At 49.7% G+C, this 23,552-nt stretch overlaps 1 protein-coding gene across 4 annotated transcripts in view; it reads right to left on the reverse strand.

Moving 5' to 3' along the window:
- Positions 1-258: 258 nt before the first annotated feature.
- Positions 259-23,552, reverse strand: part of LOC147638659 (protein TOPLESS-RELATED PROTEIN 2-like) — a 52,142-nt gene continuing 28,848 nt past the window's right edge. For 2 of the 4 annotated variants that reach the window (XM_086798608.1, XM_086798607.1), the window contains exons 20-25: positions 2,756-2,935; positions 2,363-2,491; positions 2,171-2,266; positions 1,836-2,024; positions 1,512-1,687; positions 259-1,280 (exon numbers count right to left, since the gene is read on the reverse strand). In XM_086798608.1, coding sequence (XP_086654734.1) covers positions 1,070-1,280; positions 1,512-1,687; positions 1,836-2,024; positions 2,171-2,266; positions 2,363-2,491; positions 2,756-2,935 — 981 coding nt within the window. In that variant the 3' untranslated portion in view covers positions 259-1,069. The remainder of the gene's footprint in view (positions 1,281-1,511; positions 1,688-1,835; positions 2,025-2,170; positions 2,267-2,362; positions 2,492-2,755; positions 2,936-23,552) is intronic. The other 2 variants (XM_086798610.1, XM_086798609.1) reach the window with 1 other exon arrangement.

Below are 23,552 nucleotides of genomic sequence, written 5' to 3' on the forward strand. Positions count from 1 at the left end.
AGACCTCAGGCTTTCCAAGATGTAGAGGATAAGGCATTTATCAAGATAGAATTATAAAAATGTGATGTGGAAAATCCTATGCAGGTCTAAATAAGAACAGTGCTGCCTGGCCGTCAAAAAGTTGACAAAACCTGACAATATCCTACTATGTGCACAGAGAGGCAGAGCATGGACAAGGAGTCTCGTCTATCCATCCCATTTCAAGCCCACCCACAACAGTTTCTACTCAGTGAAGACTAAAACAGAACAGCAAGAAACTTCACAAAACTTACAAGCTTGCCATTCCATCTTTGGAAGAGTACATGCCTTGCTCACGAGGTCCTTCAAAATCTCGATTTTACACTTCCATCATGGTCAGGTCGTTAGAAACTATATCTAGACGTCCAGCTCAGATATTTTCTTCACTTTAATGATCTTGCCACACAACCATGGCAAGAAATTATTAAGAGTCCTAGTGATATGTCACATGATTTCAACTTCAAAATTTTTCTTCAGTGTAATCAGAACCAGATCTTGCCACATCAGCTGCACTAGGATTTGACTTCAGCTTCTCCTGTAGTATCACACTGAAATTTCCTGACCAAGCTGAGTTTTCCTTTTCTTGAATAGAGGTGGTCACTGCTGAGATTTTGCCCCCTGATGATCATGACGGCCGGGAATCGCCATGAGGAACACCCACCCTCCAGTCGTTCAAATAAAATAGGGAACCTTACTCCAATAAATGCATAGGCATTGTGTAAATAATGCTGGTAAAAATTGAGGAGATCTCTCAATAAAACTCCTTCAGTGGCTAGTCTTATACAAAATCTAGATTAGCTCTAATCTATTTCTTATAAGGAAGCCACTTATGGTTTCCCCAATGTCAGCTCCTTGCTGCCCTTTTTCTCCCATCATTTGTTGATGTATTGTACAAGAAACAAAAAACCATACAAAATTCTCGAGCACGCTAGCAGCCACACATGGAAAACAAGACCCTTGCAACAGTGTCTGCTTGTGTCTAATTAAAGGATTTAAAAACTCCATGGCATTGAGCTCTCCTCTTGTCGTCTTCAAGGTATGAGCACAGACATCACCGTGAAGCTTGCTCCGAGCTCGGATTCCCAGGAGCAGGTGCAGCGTTAGCACTGCTCACCACCCTATTCTCTACAGGTGGTGCGATACCCCATTTGCCCTCTGCTTCCAATGGCTCTATGACTTCCACACTACCATCTGTCAATCCAAGGGCAAATTGGTTTGGTTCTGTCGGATGTGCAGCAACAACCAGAGGAAACACTGTGGAACTGTCAAGCATGAGAAAAAACAAGGTTAGACTCCTTACTTCTTGAGACGTCTTTTTACAGACATATATGTATGCATGCACATACATGCACACTGCATATGCAGACGTATATATATATATATATATATATATGATGTTACATGCATGCACATACATATAGACCATCTCTACAAAAATCACCATGCAGTTTGATGATTCCATGCAACACAAACTATGCAAGTGTGAGGCTTGCCTGCTAGCACCAGTTGTTGGCAAATAAGCAGACGGAGCCAGCCGGCACCTCGGTCTTAAAGAGTCTGCGTCGAAGACCCCCACTGATCCATCGACAAAACTAGCAAAAACAAGCTGGCTATCACACGAATATGTTGCATTGGATATCGAAGAAGGCATTGCATCACGGGGAGTCCACTGCACAATCCCATATGAATAACCTCAAAGCCTTGCAAGCAAAGAAATGCATTTACAGCAGTATCCAAGTAGCCTCAGTTTTCAAGTTGCTGAATTTAACTGATACATTCTTTTGTCTGTAATGCAAATCCACAGGGAAACTGCAAACCTGTCTAATTCGCTCCAGCTTGGCAGTATCATATATAGCCAGCTGGCTCTCATGAACTACTAAAAGCCGGAGTTGATCGTGATGAAACTGAACTCGAGTATCGCCTGACGCTCCTGCAGGCCGACCAGGTGGAACTTGCACTACCTTAGCCTTGCGTTTTTCCCAGCCATCCGTACTCCATATACATAGCTGCAAGACACATAATCAAGATTCTTGAATCCACTAGTGTGTAAGAGGCAATATTGTCTTAGCACATGCACACACACCCACCCCCACAAATGCACACGCATGCGTGTGTGTGTGTAAAGACACATTTACAGGAAGAGAATAATTACCTGCTCATCAGCTCCAGAGGATACTAACACATTGAGAGAGTTGGAAAAAGCTAGCCCTGTTATTCGCTTCTGGTGCCCTTTCAAGGTACTCTTGACCTACAATAATTTCCCGTGTAAAGGTTATGCCATAAGGAAATGTTGTCCACGAAACCCATTTCAAAGGGCCGTAAGTTGGTTGGCCTCTTTGATTACCTCATCAACCCGGACATTGTATATCTGAATAGAAGAGTCCTCCATACCAACTGCAATAATGTTATTATCCTGTGGATGAAATACAAGAAATGTTGCTGCCGGAGGGGGTTGCATGAAAGTTGTCATGACCTGCCGAATGCCCACTGAAACGTTTCAGCTATTAACCTTAGGTAAAGATGTGCCAAGCAACACAATATTCACACGTGTAACCATGCATGCATAACCACGTGCTCACAAATGCCTGCTTGCCTGCCTGTGTCCTTGCAATCAGGCATGGGCATTGACATGGAGCGTGAGTGTGGGTGTGCGCTCAGGGTTGAGAGCATGCATGTGCTTGTGCATTGAAAGGGTGAGTCAGATTTTGATGTATACATATAGACACTTGATTGTTACCTTGAAAGTCATCATGTTGAACAAAGATACTTTTCCACCTGAGGCTGACATAACATAGGAGTCATTTTTTGATAGCGCTATGCATGCTGCCGCCTCTTCGGGGTTTGTTTCACTAATATCGTTGGTCATAATGATTCCACTTGCAGGTTGCCACAGCTGCGGGACCACACTTGCAGTAGCCTGTGAAGTTGAAGCGTTCATTAATCAAAATACAAGTCTCAAGACCAAAGGCACTAAGCACATAAACAAGGCTGTAAGGAGATGGAGAGCTCCCTTGCTAGCATACATCCAGTCTTCCATACCTCCATCCCCTTGGACACCAGCACCCCCCCACCCCCCGCTCTTTTGTGTTGCCCTGGCTTTCCCTCCCTCTTCCTGCACACCTCCCTCTTCCTACACAAGCTAAACCCACAAGGTTAGAACACACAGAAGGGTGCAGGCAAACTCACCTCCCAACCGTAGATTTCCATCCAAAATCTCCCCCGAGCTAGGGGCTAAGGTTCCAATCCCCACAGGCCAAGCCAATTGGCCACCATGGCGTCTCATACCACTAGCGCCTGTCCTTAAGGGACCCTCGGCAAGTCCGCCTGAGAACTGCCATGTCCATGGCAAGAGTATGACTACTCTGGTCTAGGCACCAACTGTCAGCCATGGCGTCTCATACCACCAGGCCCTATCCTAAAGGATCCTCGGCAAGACCGCGTGTGAACTGCCATGTCCATGGCAAGAGTAAGACTACTCTGGTCTATGTGCCCTAAAAGGGTATTTTATTGGACTTTTTGGTTTTGTGTTGCTGGACGACAGCCCTTCTGTGGGCCGACCAGCAGCCCTCCCACATATATAAGCAAAATCTCATAAATCTGGAGAAGACAACAACATTCACCATCTGCTGTTGCCAGCCTATCTCTGCAGCAGCCTGGAACAACATCGTTTATCTGCAGCTGCCGTCGGCTCCTTCCTCTGCACACAGGAGCACCAGCCCACGTCTTCTGCCCATACCTATCTGTTGTAGGCTCTACCCCCTGAAGCAGCACCAGCCCGGCAAACCTTCTGTGTTGTACCTGCAGCCTGCAGCTCCAGTACCTGTACCTGCAGCACACCTCAGAACAGCAGCCCATTCTCTGCTCATTCGTCATCGTCTTGGGACAGCAGCCCTCTCTGCTCATCATCACCTATCGACTTGGGACAGCAGCCCTCTCTGCTCTTCACCACCTACCTCGTGGCGGCAGCACACCATCTGCCCAGGACAGCAGCCCTCTCTGCTCCTCAGATCTGCATTTCTCCTGCAGTTCACTCATCTGCAGATTTGCGTTTGTCTGCATCACCTCACCTTCGGAGTGGACGCATGCCTTCAACATCCAGCCCTGCACCCCTCCAGGTACTGCAGCATCCTTGTCACTAGAGTCTGCACACCTCTCAGGTACCGCAACACCCTTGTCACCAGAGCTTGCACCACTACATTCCCGCTGCCCACTTCTACTACCTCGAAGTGCCTCTGCATCCACCGATGCAATCCTTCGACACTGACCACCTCACGGAGTGCCACCGTTGTCCTCGACGCGACCTTTGTCACCGATCGTGCTTCACTCCGACCTCGTCTTTGTTTCTTCACCGGTCTACTACTCAGAGTCACCTCACTTTAGAGGGCCTCTTGGACTGGATTTCATTCACCATTATACATACTCATTCATCCTTTTCATGCTGTGTTGATTTGCTCTTATCTCTCGCACATTTGGTCCTTTCATCCGTTTGCCCTCACATGGTATCAGAGCAATCGTGAGAAAAGGGATTGAAGACGTTGAGAGCACACAGCATGGATCAATTCCGGAGGACCATCCTTTCTCACCAGAAGTTGATTCTCCTTACTCAGATCTGGACCACACGGAGGATGGGACTTCCTTCTCATTGGAGAGCCCCGTTCGAGGTCTTACATTGGGAGACGACCGGCCTATCTACACCTTCTCACCCTCTACACCTTTGACATCACGATCTTCCTCTCGGAACTTATCAGACTTCGCTTCTAGAGGGGGGCACATGCCTTCTGCCCCAGTGTGCTAGTGTGGGACCCTGGTATCCTCTGTCATCAAATCATCTTCTTTCATGGTTCCCTTTTGGCCTAAAAGGGGGTGTGTGACAACCAGCCCTAAAAGGGTATTTTATTGGACTTTTTGGTCTTGTGCTGCGGGTCAATAGCCCTTCTTTGGGCCGACCAGCAGCCCTTCCACATATATAAGCAACATCTCATTATTCTAGAAAAGACCAACATTCACCATCTGCTTTGCCGGCCTACCGGACATCGGTTATCTGCACCTGCCACTGTCGGCTCCTTCCTTTGCACACAGCAGCACCAGCCCGCATCTTCTGCCCATACCCATCTGTTGTTGGCTCTACCCCGTGCAGCAGCAGAGCACTCCAACAAACCTTCTGTGTTGTACCTGCAGCCTGCAGGCTCATCATCACCTATCGACTTGCAACAACAGCCCTCTCTGCTCATCATCACCTGACGACATCGGGACAGCAACCCTCTCTGCTCTTCACCACCTACCTCGCGACAGCAGCACACCATCTGCCCGAGACAGCAGCCCTCTCTGCTCCTCAGATCTGCGTTTCTCCTGCAGTTCACTCATCTGCAGATTTGTGTTTGTCTGCATCACCTCACGTTTGGAGAGCCATCGCCTCACATTGAGGTGTGCCTTCCATATCCAGCCCTGCACCCCTCTAGGTACTGCAGCACCCGCGTCACTAGAGTCTGCAACCCTCAGGTACCGCAGCACCCTTGTCACCAGAGCCTACACCACTACATTTCTGATGCCCACTTCTACTAACTCGGAGGGCAACCGCTATACTCGACGTGAGCCTTCGCCACCGACCACCTCACGGAGTGCAACCGCTATACTTGACGTGAGCCTTTGCCACCGACCACCTCACAGAGTGCAACTGCTATACTCGACGCGAGCCTTCGTCACCGACCAGGCTTCAACTCCGACCTCATCTTTGCTTCTTCGCCGGTCTACTACTCAGAGTCACCTGACTTCAGAGGGCCTCTTGTACTGGATTTCATTCACCATTATACATACACTCATTCATCCTTTTCATGCTGTGTTGATTTGCTCTAATCTCTCGCACATCTGTTCCTTTCGTCCTTTTGCCCTCACAATCTAGGCATAGACCAACTGTCAAGTAAGACAGTCCAACAATACAATAACCAATAAATAGCCAGTAACAATGGTTTATCAATAATAATGAACCCTAGGCACCTATAACCTGCCTGCAACCTTCCCCCTAATCTCAGGGCTCCCCAAACATACCTAGATGAGGACATAATAATGAGGATTAGGGTTAGGTACATAACATACTTCCCTCTTAAGACCTTTCCTCTCCAAGAAACAAAGTCAGGGATTCTCTGCTCTAAACTAGCAATTGTCTCTCAAGTCGAGTCCTCCACCATCGTATCTTTCCAATTGATCTTATATCTCTTCTCCATGATGCCCATGACGCCATTACAGGTGGTCATAGGGACATGAATTCGACTCTGGAGAAATTAGAACGGCAATACTATTGGCCAAAGATGAGGCGTGATGTGTTTACATATGTACAACGCTGTGACATTTGTCAAAAGGTGAAAGCTCCTCGTGGGAAGAAGATGAATGACTCTTTTTCTTCAGCTATTGGCAGGACTCCATATGAGGCAGCGTTTGGAAGACCTTTCCAGTCGTTGTTAACCAAGACTTCGTCTTCAGTACTGGAGGCGAATAGAGTGACGGAGTCTTACCAGGAGATCCTAGAGTCAGTTAAAGACAGATTGGCTAAAGCGCACGAGGCCTACACTCGACAGGCCAATAAAGACCGAAGGGATATGAAGTTTTCGGAAGGGGATTGGGTGTATCTTCGGATTATGAAGCAAAGATTGAAGCAGGTGGGCAAGCGATGCCCAAAGTTGTCTTTCAGGAGCTTCGGACCATTTCCCATCCGGAAAAAGATTAATGAGGTGTCTATGCAGTTAAAGCTACCTCCGAGTTGGACTATGCACAATGTATTTCATGTCAGTTGGTTAAAGCCATATGCAAGTCCACCCCCTTCAGAGGTCAAAGACGAAGCGGAACCAGACATTGTGGAGCAGAAGTAATGGTTCCAGAACACATCCTTCTGCACCGTTTCAAGCATGGCTCAGGCCGAAGACTACGACAGTTCGTCACAAAGTTTCAGGACCGAGGAACTCATGAAGCGGTATGGCTCAACAAAGAGTTCTTTGAAGACTATCCGGCATTATTGACGAATTATTTGGAGGCTATGCAGCTTCCGTCAAGTTAAGCAGAAGGGGATGTCACGTGCATCCCGCACTTGGATGCCACGTAGACATTTCTGTACAGAAGGTGCAGGAAGGTGCAGGACCTGGGACGGTGAACTGGTCCCATGTGAGCCCAGTCCGGGACGAGTCAGCCAGGGATCCATCTCAGTCGTCCGAGGTCAGGTGTGCACGGTCCTGCACAGGAAATAGTGTCAGTCCGCGCTGTGAGTCGCCCTCTAGAATGATGTCAGTGGTTCTGTGTACCTGGTATGGTACTGGATGCCAGATCACTGAGTAGACTATGTTTAGGACAAGGGGCCAGCCCATAGGGCTACCCCGGATCTGAGTGTGGGCATGGGAATGGTGTAGAACCACCCCCATGAGGGCCAAGAAGGCCCAAGCTGAACCTTGGAGGGGCTGTAAGACAGCCCTAGGGCACCCAGCCCTAGGATTGTGGACAAAAGCTGTGTCCAGCCAATCAGAAGCAGGCCCATCACTTTCAGCCTGTTAGGAAAAAAAGGCAGTATTTTTTGGGATTTAATTCAGCATTTATTGCTGAATTTTCATCAGTCGTGGGACATTGCCTGTTTTTCAGCTGGCCGACTACTCCTAAGGAGAAGTATAAATAGTGGAGGCCATAATCCCATCATTCATCTCAGTTTTCACCAAGTGCTCAAGCCAATCAAGGGCCAGTCAAGCCAAGGAGATTGCCAAGCAAAGGGGTGGACTTCTGAAGGTTAAGGGCAAGGATTTCCCAACCAACAAAGGTCAAGTTTTTTGTATTTGTTTTCAGATTTACATCATTCTAATAAAGCAAATACACCATCCGTGGTGGGGGCCCTACAGAGGGTAATTGGGACCCAATACTATGTCCTCTCCATCTCCCCCTTCTCTCTCTATTTTCTGCACATCTCCTTTCAATTTGTGCGTTAATTTCCATCGCGAGATTTCTGAGTTTTTAAGTACCGATCTTTCTCCGAAGCTTCCGCATATTACACCTCAGACTCCTCTCCTGCTCCCGAAATCCCTCCAATCTGCTTTGGGCGGCCTCCTGTAAGAAAATACTGACCTCCCCAAGGCCATCATCCAAAGTGCACGTTGCAAATCTTGAGGAAAGGTCTAGTCCCGCCCATATCTGCTCAATCTGGCTAAAATCTCACAGTTCTAAATGAGGCTGTCTGGAACACTTGAGCTCGCATGTCTGTCATGCCTCCATGGGTCCTTTAGGAACATAATAACTGGGGCATGATCTGAAAATGTAATGCCTGCCAGAATACCAACCATGCCTCCACAGTTGCAAGCCCACTCGTCAACATAAAACCTATCCAGCCGAGAGAGGTTGGGGCCAGTGCTCTACCTACCCGATCAAGAGAAGCTAAGACTCCCAGGGGTACGCCCAAACTCTGGAAGATGCCAAGGGTCTTGTCCCATAAGAATCAATAGCATCTCCTCCCATGCAGAGTTCTCTACTCTTGAGATTGTGGCTGTGCCACCTCTAAGTCTGTCCTCTGCTGCCTCTATCATGTTGAAGTCACCGCCCATGCACCAAAAATCAGCCTGGGGCAAGGCATGTCAGACAGTGCTCCAAAAGATAGCTCTACCTGCAGCCGCATTCCGGACATAAATGTTGAGGAAGCCAATGCTATCCTCTCCAATCAAAATGGTAACCCACTGGTAACCCACTGAGCACGTCTTGGAACTATGACTCCTGATCCTGTCACAGATGGCAGAAGTTGCTCCAGAGAGACACACTCCTCCCTGCGTCCTTGAAGGGCCGAAGGATGGAGACCAAAAAGTATGATTCTTGCCTGGTAGAATCTTCCCGTAGCGGAGGGGTACACCTCTCAGTAAGATGGTGCTCCTAGAGGAAAGTGGATAGTTCTTCCCACCATAGCTCAATGCAGCTCTCCCCTAAGGACACCTCGTCTCTAAAAGCACTAAGGCCCCCCTAAGCCCTGAATGTTCCATGAGCCAATCCTCATATCAATCTCTGTGTGAGGCGGAAGTACCGGAACTGCCCTCCACTCGAAGAGTCTTGGGTGTAGGCTTAGACGGGGAATAGTCACAATCTGTCCTGGTGCGGAGTCGCGCCAAGTGGGCGTGGATCCTGCCCTCCGTGTACTACCACTCTACCCGAGCGCGAGAGTATGCACTCTGTGCTCCATCGATCACAATGGAGGTATGTAATAAGAAGAAGTGGGGAGAGTAAGTGCGAGAGAGGTATGCATGAACACAAAAAGCAGCACCTCCAGGCTGGAGGTCACCATCTCCCCTCCTTGGTCTTTGTGGGCTGATCCACCAAGCTCCATCTTGGCCAAAAGTCATAGATGAGTAAGAACCAAGCTCCATCTCTTGGGGGGGGGGAGGGGGGGAGGGGTCGGCTTTCTGTGACTGGAGGGGGCTTGCCGTCTATGGGCGGGTGCTATGGTAAGTGCTCGAAACGGTTCTCTGACAGAACCGAATCCTCTTGCATGCTGCCAACCTGGCACACAGGGTAGCGACGCTCAACTCTAGTGCTCGGCCGACAACTGGTGCGGACGCCAACTGTCTGCCGCTCTCCGGCTAATGGGTCATCCATGGTTGGAACCTGGTGCTCTGGGGCTTGGGAACCTGCTCCTCCCTCGGTCCCCTGGTGAGGATCTGAGCGGGAAGTAGGAGGGGGGACCACCCGAGGTGGTCGCCTAGTCTGACGCCAAGGGCAAGCTCTGGCCAGATGACCCATCTATCTGCAAATAAAGCATTGGCCTCGAAGGCCGGAATACTTCAGTCGCCGCTGCATAATGGGGTCATCCCGAAGACTGGGAATATAGATATCATGTGAGGCACAGAATCCGGCAAGGCAACATAGATGCGGAGAGATGGAATCCCGATTGCTCGTGCATGCGAGGGCCGAGGTAGTGGTGGGGGGGGGGGGGATTCCATCACTCTCCCGATGGCACAACCAATCACCGGGAGAAGAGGAAGGTATTCCTTCCTAAGGCTTGGAAAGCAGACTGTCACGGGAAAGCCTGAAACTCCAGCTAATGGGTCGGATGCCGGGTCGAAGCCATGCTGCCACCATGCAAAGAAGGCCTGGCCTGTACGTAGTGCAACGGGGCTCAGTTGCATGACACGATCAAACGTCGCTGGTGAGTTGAACTCAACCTAGTAGTAGCCGCACTCCTAAGGATGAATATCTGCGATCTTTGCAGGCACACCTAGGAGGCTAGCTTGAAGAAGATCTCTTAGTTGGCCACGCGCGGGGCAGCTACCGACAATCTTGCATACCAGAGTGGAGGCTTGTAGGGATGTGACAATCGTAGCGAGAAGCTGTAGGTAACTTGCCGAGAAAATGAAGAACTGCCCACACCTTGAGGGGTCTGTCGGACGAACAAGGATGGGCTAGAGATGGTGGCAAAGAAAGGAAAGGAAGGGGCGGAGGGCGCAAAAAGGAAAAGAAAAAGGGGGAGACGCAGGCGGCGAAGCGCAAGGGGCAGGTGAAGGGCAAGGGACAGGCGCAGAGGCAAAGGGAGGCGGGGTGGCACAGAAGGAAAAGTGGCGGGTTCATAGAAGGCGAATGGAGGGGGGGGCGGGGGGCAGGCATAGGAAAGAAAGGGGGGGGGGTGCAGTTGGACAGGGCAGGGACGGGACACAAGTGCAAACAAGGGGAGAAGAGGGAGGCGCAGGAGGCGAATAAATGCTCCTACTGAAGCACCGGGGTTTGAAGAACTAGGGTTAGCCGCTGGGGTCTGTGTGGGAGCTAAGCTCACCACGGAAGCTGTGGAGGCAGCGGCGGCCTTTGGAGGCTTCTTCGGACAATCCTGAGAAGTATGTCCTTTTGTATGACAAAAGAAACATCTACCCTCCTTCTTGTACTAAGAAAGCTCCTCAGCACTCAACTTGCCACCTGTCTTGCCTGCCTCCGCTTTCTGGTCTGGAGTAAGCTTAGACGCATTGTTCGAGTTCTTGGAGCCAAAGGCTCCCAGGCTCTGTCCTGGGGAAGACCTCGTCTGGTTCGTGTTAGCCCTGGGAGAAGCCGGCTGGGAAGTCTTGGGCTTGCCACCATTGTGTTTCATTTCTGCACTCTGCGCAAGCGAGAGTGCGTCCTCAAAGGTGGCTGGCCTAAACATACGCACCTCCCATTGGATTTGCGTGTCCAGGCCATACAAAAACTGCCCTTTCTTGTCCGTATCAGATAAGCCTAATTGCAAACATAAGGTCGAAATTTTATTGGCAAACTGAAGGACTCGTTGCGCGTTCTGACGCGCTCCCCTGAACTCGTCTTCGAGTCGCTCAAGGTAGTGGGGCAGTAGAAACCGCTGCTTAAGGTCGCGGACGAACTCGTCCCACACATAAGCTGCGATACCTGCTCTGGTGTGGGCATAAGCCCACTGAGTCCACCAAGGAATGGCCTCACCTTCCAAGTACCAACTAGCTAAGATCACTCTGTCAGTATCTGTTTTCCTCACTGCAGCAAAGTAAGCTTCAAATTAACGTAACCATGAATAAAGAGTTGTGGGATCGAGTTTACCATTATACTTACTGAAATTCATTTTCTCGGAAAAATGATTCGAGGACGCCGCCGGTGTCAATCTAGCGTCCAAAGCTTTGAGGTAACGCTCGTGTTCCATGCGTCACATGGCGTCGTCTTCTCGTTGTCGGATCTCCAATGCACGCATCTGCAACTCAAGCAAGGAGCTTGGCTGCGGCTGTGACCCCGCGAGAGGGCCCCTGTGACGAGGATCTGGTATCTCGGATACGGAAGGAGAGGGAGGAGGAGATGGAAAACGCGACGCTGGAGAGCGAGAACGCTCCTCTAGAGCCAAGATCCGCGCCTTCTGCTCATCCAACTTGGCTGTCTGGTCTGCGATTGCTCGCATCATCTGCTGGAACATGTCTGTGACACTCAAGCCGGGTGCCCTAGCTGGGCTGCCTGGTGCACTCTGGTCCCATGGTTTTGGTTCTCTCTCGTCGCCGAATCTCACCATAGCAGGAAAATGCAATTCCTTTCCGGAACGCAATCTGACCATCCACTATCTGTGTGGGAGACTTCCGGAGGCTAAAAACCAACCGTCCTTCGACGGACAAGAGTCACTCCGAAAGGGGCAGCCCACCGGCGTCTAAAAACCAACCACATGAGCGAAAAAAAATTTTGTGGTTTTCTTTGCTGAATCTTTGTCCTTGAAGTAGGCTCTGATACCACTGTAATATGCGGAAGCTTCGGAGAAAGATCGGTACTTCAAAACTCAAAAATCAGCACTTTTTTCGCGATGGAAACCAACGCACAAACTGAAAGGAGATGTGCAAAAAATAGAGAGAGAAGGGGGAGATGGAGAGGACACAGTATTGGGTCCCAATTACCCTCTGTAGGGCCCCCACCACGGATGGTGTATTTGCTTTATTAGAATGATGTAAATCTGAAAACAAATATAGAAAACTTGACCTTTATCCCTGCCCTTGACCTTTAGAAGTCCACCCCTTTGGTTGGCAATCTCCTTGGCTTGACTGGCCCTTGATTGGCTTGAGCACTTGGTGCAAACTGAGATGAGTGATGGGATTATGGCCTCCACTATTTATACTTCTCCTCAGGAACAGTCGGCCAGCTGAAAAACAGGCAATGTCCCACGACTGGTGAAAATTCAGCAATAAATGCTGAATTAAATCCCAAAAAATACTGCCTTTTTTTCCTAACAGGCTGAAAGTGATGTGCCTGCTTCTGATTGGCTGGACACAACTTTTGTCCACAATCCTAGGGCTGGGCAGCCTGTATGGGCTGCCCCATACATGCCCTACAGCCATATAAAGGCTGTAATCTCCTGGAGATTGCCTTATCTGTGCCCTAGGGCTGTCCTACAGCCCCTCCATGGCTGGTAGGTTCAGCCTGGGCCTTCTTGGCCCTCATGGGGGTGGTTCTACACCATTCCCATGCCCACACTCAGATCCGGGGTAGCCCTATGGGCTGGCCCCTTGTCCTAAACATAGTCTACTCAGTGATCTGGCATCCGGTACCATACCAGATACACAGAACCACTGACATCATTCTAGAGGGCGACTCATAGCGTGGACTGGCACTGTTTCCTGTGCAGGACTGTGCACACCTGACCTTGGACTCATGTGCAAGACTGGCACTGTTTCTTGTGCAGGACCGTGCACACCTGACCTTGGACTCATGTGCAGGACAATGCACACCTGACCTCGGACGACTGAGATGGATCCTTGGCTGACTCGTCCCGGACTGGTGGGCTCACATGGGACCAGTTCACCATCCCAGGTCCTGCACCTTCTGTACAGAAATGTCTACGTGGCATCCAAGTGTGGGATGCACGTGACAGGAGGGGACTAGCCTCTTTACAGCATCTTCAGGAGAGTTCCCCAGACAGCCCGTGGATTGAGAGTCAGATTGCTGCCGCCCGCACGGAGATTTGGTCCATTAAGGAGAGGAGGGTGGAGTATAGATACCATACCACGGCTTCATTCTGGACTCAGGCCGGTGACAGAGTTACTGGAGACTTCTTTGAGATAGCCGGCCCACACAGGAGGAGAGACGATATTCGTAGGCGACGTGGCCAGGATGGATTGTTTCTGATCCCCCGCAAGTGAGAGCCATCGCCACGGATTTCTTCAGATCTCTTCTCACTAGTGCCCCATTATCCCCCTAGGTGCTGGATGCGCGTGAGAGAGTCTGGAGGCACACGAGAGAGGTGGTTCCTCCCTCCCTTCGGTCCTTCTTATTGACCCCTTTCACTGCAGAGGAGATGGTGGAGGCGGTGAAGGCATTACCCAGGGGCAAATGCCCGGGGGCAGATGGGCTTCTTGTTTCTTTCTTTCTTTGCCATTGGGACCTCATGGAAGGTGGCCTTCGCACTGCCTTCAATGAGATTATGCTCACAGGTGCCATGCCAAAGAGGCTGACAGAGGGCTTGATACATTTGATTCCCAAGGAGAGTGGTGATAGATAAGAGATCCGTAAGCGGAGACCCATCACCCTTCTAGGGACGACCTAAAAGATTTTGGCCAAGGCCATCAGTATAGGCAACTTCAGCCTTCCCTCCTAGACTTGATCCATGACACTCAGGCTGGTTTTGTCAGGATCGGAGTATTCTCGACAATATCTTTACCTTTGGGAGGCAACAGCTTCGGCTAGGATGCGACAGCAGGACCTCATTGTGCTAGTCCTACACTTTGAGAAAGCTTATGACAAGATGGATTGGAGCTTTCTGGAGGGCACTATGAGCCGGATGGGATTCCCCATGGAGTGGATTCATGGAGTCTCAGGACTTTATTCAGCATCTCACAGTTAGGTTCTCATTCAGGGAGCCCGAGGCGACAAATTCTCTCTTTCCCGCTCGGTTTGATAGGGTTTTCCTTTGGCATTGTACCTCTTTTTATTTGTCACCGAGGCCATGAGTAGTTTTCTCTCCACCCAGGAGACAGGACTTCAGGGATTGCACCTTCCCCTCCGCACGCAGGAGGAGCTGCTAGACTTAGAGTTTGCAGACGACACATCAGCCCACCTTGCTGGAGATGTTGGGAATCTCCAGAGATTCGCGGAGGCGATAAGAGATTTTCTGCCGTGCATCAAGAGCACAGATCAACTGGCACAAGTCGTGTGGTTTTTGGGTAGGCTCAGCACCCACCCCAACTTGGCAACCAATTGAGGCTTTCCAGTGGATCCCGAGGGGCAATCCAGTCCGATACCTTGGTTGCCATGTTGGCATTGATATCTCTCCCGAGGAGCAGCTCGCTCTACTTCTTCTAAGTATTTGGAAGAAGCTTCTATACTGGATCTCGGCGAGGCTATCCCTAGCAGGCAGAGTGGTGGTGGCGAACCAGGTACTGCTTGCCACCATGTGGTACATCACCTCATGCTGGGCCTTTTCTCAGGCTTGTATTGGCCAAGTACAACGTTTGATCCGGAACTTCTTGTGGGCTGGAAGTGATGGGAGGCTAGCCAAGGCCAAGGTGGCATGGAGAGTGATCATTCAGCCATGTAGCAGAGGGGGGCTTGGCCTCATTGATCCAGCTATACAGAGCCGTGCCCTGCTCGGCAAGTTGATTGTTAGAGGACTCCTACCCAGTGGTGAGCCTTGGAAGGATTTCCTCTTGGCCCGGATTTCAGCCCGCACTTTGAGCCTTGGAGGCCCGTGGCCGCAGAGTACTAGATGGATCTTCACAGAGATGCGAGCCTGTGATTTTAGTCTCGCCTTTGACAGATTCGCAGCCAGTCTACTTCGTGCTTGGGATCATCTCAGGCCAGCCCTCTCACACATTGTTCCAGTGGCCTCAGAGGAGAAGCTTCGGCAGCCTTTGATCTAGAACCCCCATATCCATTCACCCAGTGGCCACATGCTAGGGGCCCGATTGCACATATCTTGGGGCACCTTGCGCATGGGACCAGCCAAGTCTCTTGGAGGTTGGGTTGCACATAGGCAGTTATCTCAGAAGGAGCAAGAGAAAGGCCTGACAGGGATCCGGGGTAGAGACAGGCTCAGCATCGACATTGACTCGGCTATTCATCCGGAGTGGCTGACTCCTATTCTAGACCCAACCCCCCCAGTGTGGCTAGCGTGTTCACCAGACACGATATCCTCGTGGCAGTCCATGGAGCAAATGAGGACAATGGTATGGTCACTTTTTCTATTGGATTACATGGCAGATTAGAGAGATCAGAGCACCCCTTGGAGGCTTTCAGAGGCTGCACCTTGCAGAGGGTGAGCGTGATTGGTTTTCGGGCACGGGCATGGCATATAGATCCAGCACGGGCCAAGGTGGCCAGGGAGAGATTTTGGTGGTTATGGATTTGGGAGTGCCGACCTCTGACGCGGTTGCAGTGGGAACCTCGAAAGTGGACTTGGCATGATCCCACAGATCAGGTGGAGACTTTGGATGCCCCTTTCTTTGCATATACAGTGTGGCTCGGCCGCCGCTGGATCCAAATGTCGAAGATAGATGGCACACCGGCAGCAGCAGCACACTGGCAATCTTAGGGCCTATCACAACGCTTCCTTTCAGATTTCTGGAAGAGGCTATGGGATAGATTTCGGCCGAGGAAGATCACTGTCTTTCTTTGGCTAATGGCACATAGGAGTTTGGTAGTGGGTACTTGGTTGGCAGTCGGAGGTTTGTTAGCAACTTGCCCGAGGTGCAGCCACCCCCAGGAGTCTCAACGACATTGCCTTTGGGATTGCCCGAAGGCTCAACAAATTTGGCAGCAGATTCTCCGCATCTTCGCTATGGATAGGGCATCGACCCGGATCATCACTTGGGGAGGATGGGGGAGGCCTTGCCCTTCAAGTCTCCCACCATCGTATTGTAGTAGCACCAGTCACAGCCCCACCTGCAGGTGTTTGGCGACCAGGCTCATGCCAGCGATGGGAGATTTGCAGTAGCATAGCACCCTGGCACATTTGGCGTGCTAGATGTAGCGAGGCCATGGAGGGTACCCACACTCTGCCAACTGATACCATTAGGAGCATATGGCTCGACATCATTCACACCCTCCGCGGTCAGTGGGGGAAGCTGCAGGGAGGTTTTGACCGCATGCGGAAGCGGCGCAAAGCCTTCTTGAGACTTTGGAAGCCTGGCCCTTTCCTCACAAATAGAGGCAGTGACCCCATTTGGCATTACAGACCACCTGTGTGGTTGTTTCTCCCCCTCCCCCTGTATGAGATAGCCTTCTCCTCATAGAGCAGCCAGCCGGAGGAGAAGCATCTCTTCCCCTTATGATCACTTGTTTCCCACCCTTATATGAGGCGAGTTTGTATTTAGCCCTTCAAGGTCGTACTTAGCCCTTAGAGGCTGTTTTTTCTTTAACTAATTGAAGGATCTTTTTCCTAGAAAGAAAAAAAAACAAGTAGATTAGAGGCTCTAGCAAGGCCCAGATATGCACAAAAGGCATCCAAGGGGGCATGGACCACATCGGCCAATATTTCAACAGTATGTCAGTAGCATTATTCTCTTCTTGCCAATAGCTGGTCGGCTTGCTTGTGAAACTTCATGGGGCCTTTATATATAAGGCTAGGCCAAGCATTCTTTCGTTCATCTCTCGGCAGGTCAAGTGTTAGAGCTAGTAGGGTTTTTATGTTTCCCTTTTTGGAAGGCCAACGGCCACAAACTTGTACAAACTTATGTACCGTGAATAATGTGACACTCGTATCAGAGTGCTGAAAGTGTCCCAGAAAGGTGCACAGGTCCAAGGAGAGTAACACAGACAGAGTAGGAATCCCATGGGGTTGGCCGTGTCAGCAAAACCCAAGGGAATGGCAGCCCTGAGAGTCTGATGCCATTTGGGGCATCCAAGGAAGGCTTTCAGGAGAACAATGCCAAGGGGGTGGAGAAGGATGCCATGATCAATCTCGGGAAGGAGACCATTGTAGTGTTCAGGGGACATGACATGAAGGCAAGGGGAAAAACTGGAACAAATGCAAAGATCTCAACACCAAATCTAGAGTGGAATCAAAAACATGGCAAGGTTTTCAGTGTGAAGAGGTTGCCAAGAAGGAAGGGTGACAGATTTGGGTGTCCGTGAGTGGTCGGCAACATTTATTGCATTTTTGGGTTGTTCTCTTCTGGCCGACAACTGGTCGGCCAACTTATGGAACTTCATGGGGCCTATATAAGGCTAGGCCAAGCATTCTTTCATTCATCTCCCCCCTTTTGGGGCACTTCAAGTGTTTAGTAGGGTCTTTATGTTTCCCTTTTTTGAAGGCCAAAGGCCACAGACTTGTACAATCTTTATGTACTATATAATATATTGAAAATACAGCTACCTCTCTCTATCTTCTCTCTCTGTCTTTGTTGGAGATTTGCATCAAGGTTCCTATTCAGTCGCTTAGGGATGAAAGGAGACACACAGAGCTTCCACACATGTAATAGTCCTCAATCTCTGGCAGCTCCTGAGGTGTAACAATGTTATCCTCAGCTCCCAGTTTTTCCTTGAGTCTACTCACGAAAAATTGGATGAACTTTTATATTAGGAGGCAATTCTAACTTATAAGCCCCCTCACCAACCTTTTTCAAGATCCGGTAAGGTCCACGACCCAGGGGAGAGCTTCCTAACCTTCCCCATCCACCACGTCACAAAACTCGTGGGTATCCGTAGATATAATAGCATTCCCTCGGATAACTCCCTTGGCGAACGTTTACTATCACCATAAAACCATGCTCTATCCTTAGCACTTCTCATAGATTCTCATTTACTGACTAGCATCTCTTGCATATCCGCTAAGAAATCTCTAGCCCCATCAATCTTAATACCCTTAAGTCATGATATAGTTACTGGAGATCTAGGTTGGTATCCATACATCAGCATAAACGCACTATAACTAGGAGCCGAATGTTTAGCACTGTTGTAGGGAAACTCGACCACTGGGATGTACCTCTCCCAATAAAATGGTCACCTGGAGACATATGCATGAAGCATATCCTCCAGAACGTGATTCACCCCCTCCGTCTGCCCATCGGACTGAGGATGATCAAAGAAACTCATTCTCATCGTGGTCTCCAATTTATAGAAGACTACTTGCTAGAAGTTTCCAAAAAACTTCGAATCCATGTCATCAACAATCCCTTACCCTACCCATTATGCCGTTGCCTCTCTTAGCGTTCCCCCAACCTTCCACATTGCCACACCCCAAACTACTCTTCAAGTGACCTACCTTCCACCACTTTTTCCCAACCCCCCTGTGCACCAACCACTATGGCAACAACCCCCATGAACTGTCTGACTTGCCCTCCCCTAGCCGGTGCCTCCTTCCTGTAGGGACTAAGGATCATTACACCCATGATTGCCCCAAACAACGGGCATCCACTTCAACTGACTTCGCATTCCAATCAACTCCGGCCACCCACTTGGTTTCAGTAGGAACCCCACCATTCGCTTGCTCTGCTACACACGGCTACCCACCCTTGGTGTGTCCGTCACACCCACACCAACCATTCACATGGATCCACCATCAGCCATAGAGGTCACCCGTGCACAAAAAAACGCCATGCCGGAAGAACCAACCCATGCAGGGGATGAGTCCAATGATAGCAACCGTCCACTTCCCTGCACGATCATAGACGAGTCCTTCTTGCAAGCCTAAGGACCTCCACAACCATCCCTCTATGACGGACAAACCACCTACCTGTGAGAAACGCTGAAGACTCAGGCAATGGGACCCGCCAGCAACAAGGCAAAGAGCCCCCCCACACCTCCATCGCCACATCCACTCACCTGTATAGGGTGTTGAAGGGATAGGGGAGGCCATAGCAATATATATATACATTTTCATTACAGGCTATTGTTGCGCATATGGGATAATGCAAGCCTTTACATGAGGGACCAATTCCACGTGGCAGCCAAGAGTGACGGCATTGCCAACACTCCCCATGGCGTCAGAATGGGCTTGTCACCATTTGGCCGCCCATTTGGTCCAATTCCACGTGGCAACCAAGAGTGACGGCATTGCCAACACTCCCCGTGGCGTCAAAATGGGCTTGTCACCATTTGGCCGCCCGTTTGGTCCATCTCCATTGCTGGTGCCACTTCTATGGGACTATCACTCCATAGAGCGGCCAGATTTGTGCCATGTTCACACGAGTCCAGGCCGGTGTCTCATGTGAAAGGGCCAGTCACTTTGTGTCACATGGACGGGAACCAGTTTCGTGCCACCTATGTGTGACCAAGATTGTGCCATATGGACGAGAGCCTGTATCGTGCCACCCATGTATGACCGGGACGGTATCTTGTCCATGAGACTGTCACTCCATGGAAGGACCCGTGTTTGTACCACGTCTTGCCCATGGGACTGTCACTCCATAGGAAGGCAGGGGTTTTCACATTCTATCGCAACAGATTTGTGCCCGACTAAAATGTTTTGTACGAGTTTCATGAAAGGGAGATTTTGTCCATTACATGTGCGCGTGTATCCATCTTTGCATGTTTGAAACTGTTTTCGCGTGACTTGTATTTGTGAATTTGCCTGCTATGATGTGCCACTTACTGAGCGGGGATGCTCCCAGTGAGCCGTGAAGCTTGCTCTGTTTTCTGACATGTTTTACTGCATGTGAACACGTGGTAAGTATGGTGTATTCATTTATTTTAATATTGTTTCTCTAACCTTTGAAATTATAAGGCTTGCAGATTACACATAATAGTAAGTGGGTGGACAATATTTTTAAAGTGACCAAGGCCCAACTTATTGGGTGCCCAAAAATTCATTTGTAGAAAGTTTAATGTAAATAAAACTTGCTATGTTTGATAAGCACACACATAGAGTTTGGACGGGGCCCACGTAGAAGAAAGAGAATTTTCGCAAACCTCTCTCTCAACCCGGCATGCTGAAACGGAACCTGCATACAATCTCTCTTTCCCCTGGCGTATTGAAGCACACGGTGACTCTCTGTCTCTCTCCTCTGCGGACTGAAACAGGGCTTCGTTGTTTCCTCCCCTCTCCCGACTGATACAGCAGTACAAGCCTTATACGCTGCTGCATGTACCTACCCCATATCAGTTCTAACCTGTTTTACACAGCTGTACCAGCCTTGTACATTCCGTACATGACCCCAAACAGCTTGTATCTGATCTGTACCAGCCTGTAGGCTGTGCCATACAACTCCACGTGGAATAGCAGTCGACTCATATAGCAACACCAGGTTTTTCTGCTCTTGTTAGCAAGATTTTGTGCAAATCAATCTATCTATTTTGTTTTGCAAAATTTCTATTGCAAATGTTTCTTCTCTCTTTTTCTTTTGGGATTCTATGAGATCCTATTTCCCTCGGTTTGCCCTGACCGTGCTCTCCCCAGTGAAGGTCAGTGGGCTTGGGAATTTGGGAGCAAAGCTTTCATTGGGAGTACCAGGTTTTCCTCCCTCCGCGGTGAATCACCCTGCCAGGTGTTAGTACGGGCATGCCTCTTGGTGCACGGTCCCGAAAGACCAGTGTAGTGCGGGTGCCTAGCCCAGTGAAGGTGGGAGATTGCCTGTGATGCGGTCTTCATCAACAAATGGTTTCGTTCCGATAACATCTACAATATTTGACTCATTTGTATTCACTCCATGTATGGAGGAGTTTCGCTTATAAGCCCTTGAAACTTGTAATCATCAAATACTCCAAGAAATACATATTGTATTGAGGGGGGGGGGGGGGGTCGGCCCTTTCCGGCCCCAGTGGTGGTGTCAAGTTGTGCATTGTCATTTCCAGAATTGTGGATACTTATGTTGTTCACAGAGGCACACGTTGGCATGGCTTGGTTGGCGATTGCTTGGCTCCGAGATCAAAGCACATGCGTGTTCACAAGGCGAGGAGCAGATGGCGAGGAGGCGGGGGATGCATGCGACAACAAGAGGAGGCAGCGACGAGGCTCTGATACCATGTGAGAAACGTTGAAGACTCGGGCAACAGGACCTTCCAGCAACAAGGCGGAGGGTCCCCCACACCTCCATCCCTGCATCCACTCACCCATAAAGGGTGTTGGAGGGATAGGGGAGGCCATAGCAATTTTTATATATATACATTTTCATTACAGGCTATTGTTGCGCATATGGGATAATGCAAGCCTTTACACGAGGAATCAATTCCACGTGGCAGCCAAGGGTGACGGCATTGCCAACACTACCTCTCCCCTCCCACAATCCAAACCACTGCTTCCACCCTTCTCCCAGATGGAAGATCTATTCACGGAGAATAAGTTGGCAAAGTGAGAATCTCTTTGATTTTCTCCAGGTTAGCCCGAGTGTCTGACAATGCCTCGGTGCACTATTGGAGTAGCCTGACGGTAAGCCACCCAATTCTAGTGTTGGGCACAGTATGGTGGTTTCCAACTTCCTACAAGATCAAACATTGCTAGTTGCATGGGTCTCAGCTGCCCCAACCCTTCTCTTACGGACTACTAAAGACCCCGCGTCTTTGTGGAGATTCACGGCACCCCACTTTAGGGAGAAATTGCTGATGGTGGCTCTGAGATAAACCTAATTCCAGAATTCACTCTCCATGTAGTGGGTTACGTAACAAGACCAACCAACTTCTATGTTTGAATGGCTAACCAACGGGAGGTGACCCCCATAGGCCTAGTGGAAGGCGTCACTGTAGTAATCCAGGGAATCCCATTCTTGCTTGACTTTGTGGTGTCCGACTTCCTGAAGTCAGAGGGGACTACTCATTACTCATTGGTCGGCCGTAGCTGAGAAGTACACGAGTACTACATGACGGGGGTTTTGATTGTTTGTGAATTCCCTAGGAGCACGAACCACAAGAGCTGAAATTGGAAGAAGATCTAGCCCAAGGGATCCATGGTGCCACGGTAGCCCACACTTTGTCTGCCCACCCTTAGCCAACCACGTCTTGGCCCATGTCTGAAGAAGGCCTTGTCTCCCATGGTGATGAGTCCGAACTACTTGATTGGCTCCAAGCGGCAAAAGGCTTGATAGCCTACGTGGTGGACATTACAAAGGTACCAAGCGACTCCACCAACTCTCAATCAAAACACTATGAGGTAGTAGGTCTACGGGAGCCTATCACGTACGCTTCTCACTCCTCACCCACTATCACACCCGCTTTCATCTCAGCACCTCCTTCCCTACTTGGTTGCGACCACACCTCAAAGTCCAGCTGCCGCCATGCCTAACTCACCCCATCGCATATGCTGTTTGGTCGTCGCCATCCACTCGCCCCCTTCACACATGGGTAGTTCACTACTACTTGCCTCCATCACACTATAGGGCAGGCCTAACCATTACTTGCCGGTCATCATCCTCCCGCAATCCCCACGCCTTCACACCTGCCACCAATTGAACCTTTTCAACTAACCGCCCCCTCTTGGTGCTTCTCATACTTGCCTTCCCCATGGCACTTCGCAGACTTGTCTTCCCCATAGCATTTCTCAAACTCACCTCCCCCCTGCACGAATGCTCCAAGTCAAATAAAATCACACGAGTTTTTTTAAATAAAACTATAAAGCACATTAATTTTTTGCGGAAAGAAACCAAAAGCAAGAGATCCCCTTACAATTAGGTATAAAAGAGGGGGGGGGGGGGACCTTGATCATTAGTTCGCCACATGAAAAGTGAATCTCTTTGGTTAAGAGGGCTGGAAGAATTCGGCCAGCTTCCAAGAGTGGGATTTGTACTTGAGTTTGTGAGAGAGTGGGCATTTTTGGGATTCACCGTCTTTCTTAAGAAGTCGGTGAGATCATTCACAGTTAATCGTACCTTTCAAACTTCTTCAGGGCAGAGGACGAAAGTCCAATAGCCCGATTTCTTGGAATGAGAAGCTTGATGAGGCTTTTCGAACTCTCACACTTAAGGTGAAGGAAACACCTATATTGGCCTTGCCAGATCCTAGCAAACCATTTGTGGTCGAGATAGATGCTAGTGATTTCGCGATAGGCATGTAGCATTGTTCTAAGATGGCCAATCTATGGCATTTAAAAGCAAGAAACTCGACGATACATAGGTCATATGGAACACTCAGTAGAAAGAGTTGTATGCGGTTATACATGCTCTAAAAACTTGGTGACGTTATGTTTATGAAACCAAGTTTGTTGTGAT

This window comes from Cibotium barometz, chromosome 5 (assembly GCF_041138505.1).
Source record: "Cibotium barometz isolate CiBa-2024 chromosome 5, ASM4113850v1, whole genome shotgun sequence".
Taxonomy (NCBI): domain Eukaryota; kingdom Viridiplantae; phylum Streptophyta; class Polypodiopsida; order Cyatheales; family Cibotiaceae; genus Cibotium; species Cibotium barometz.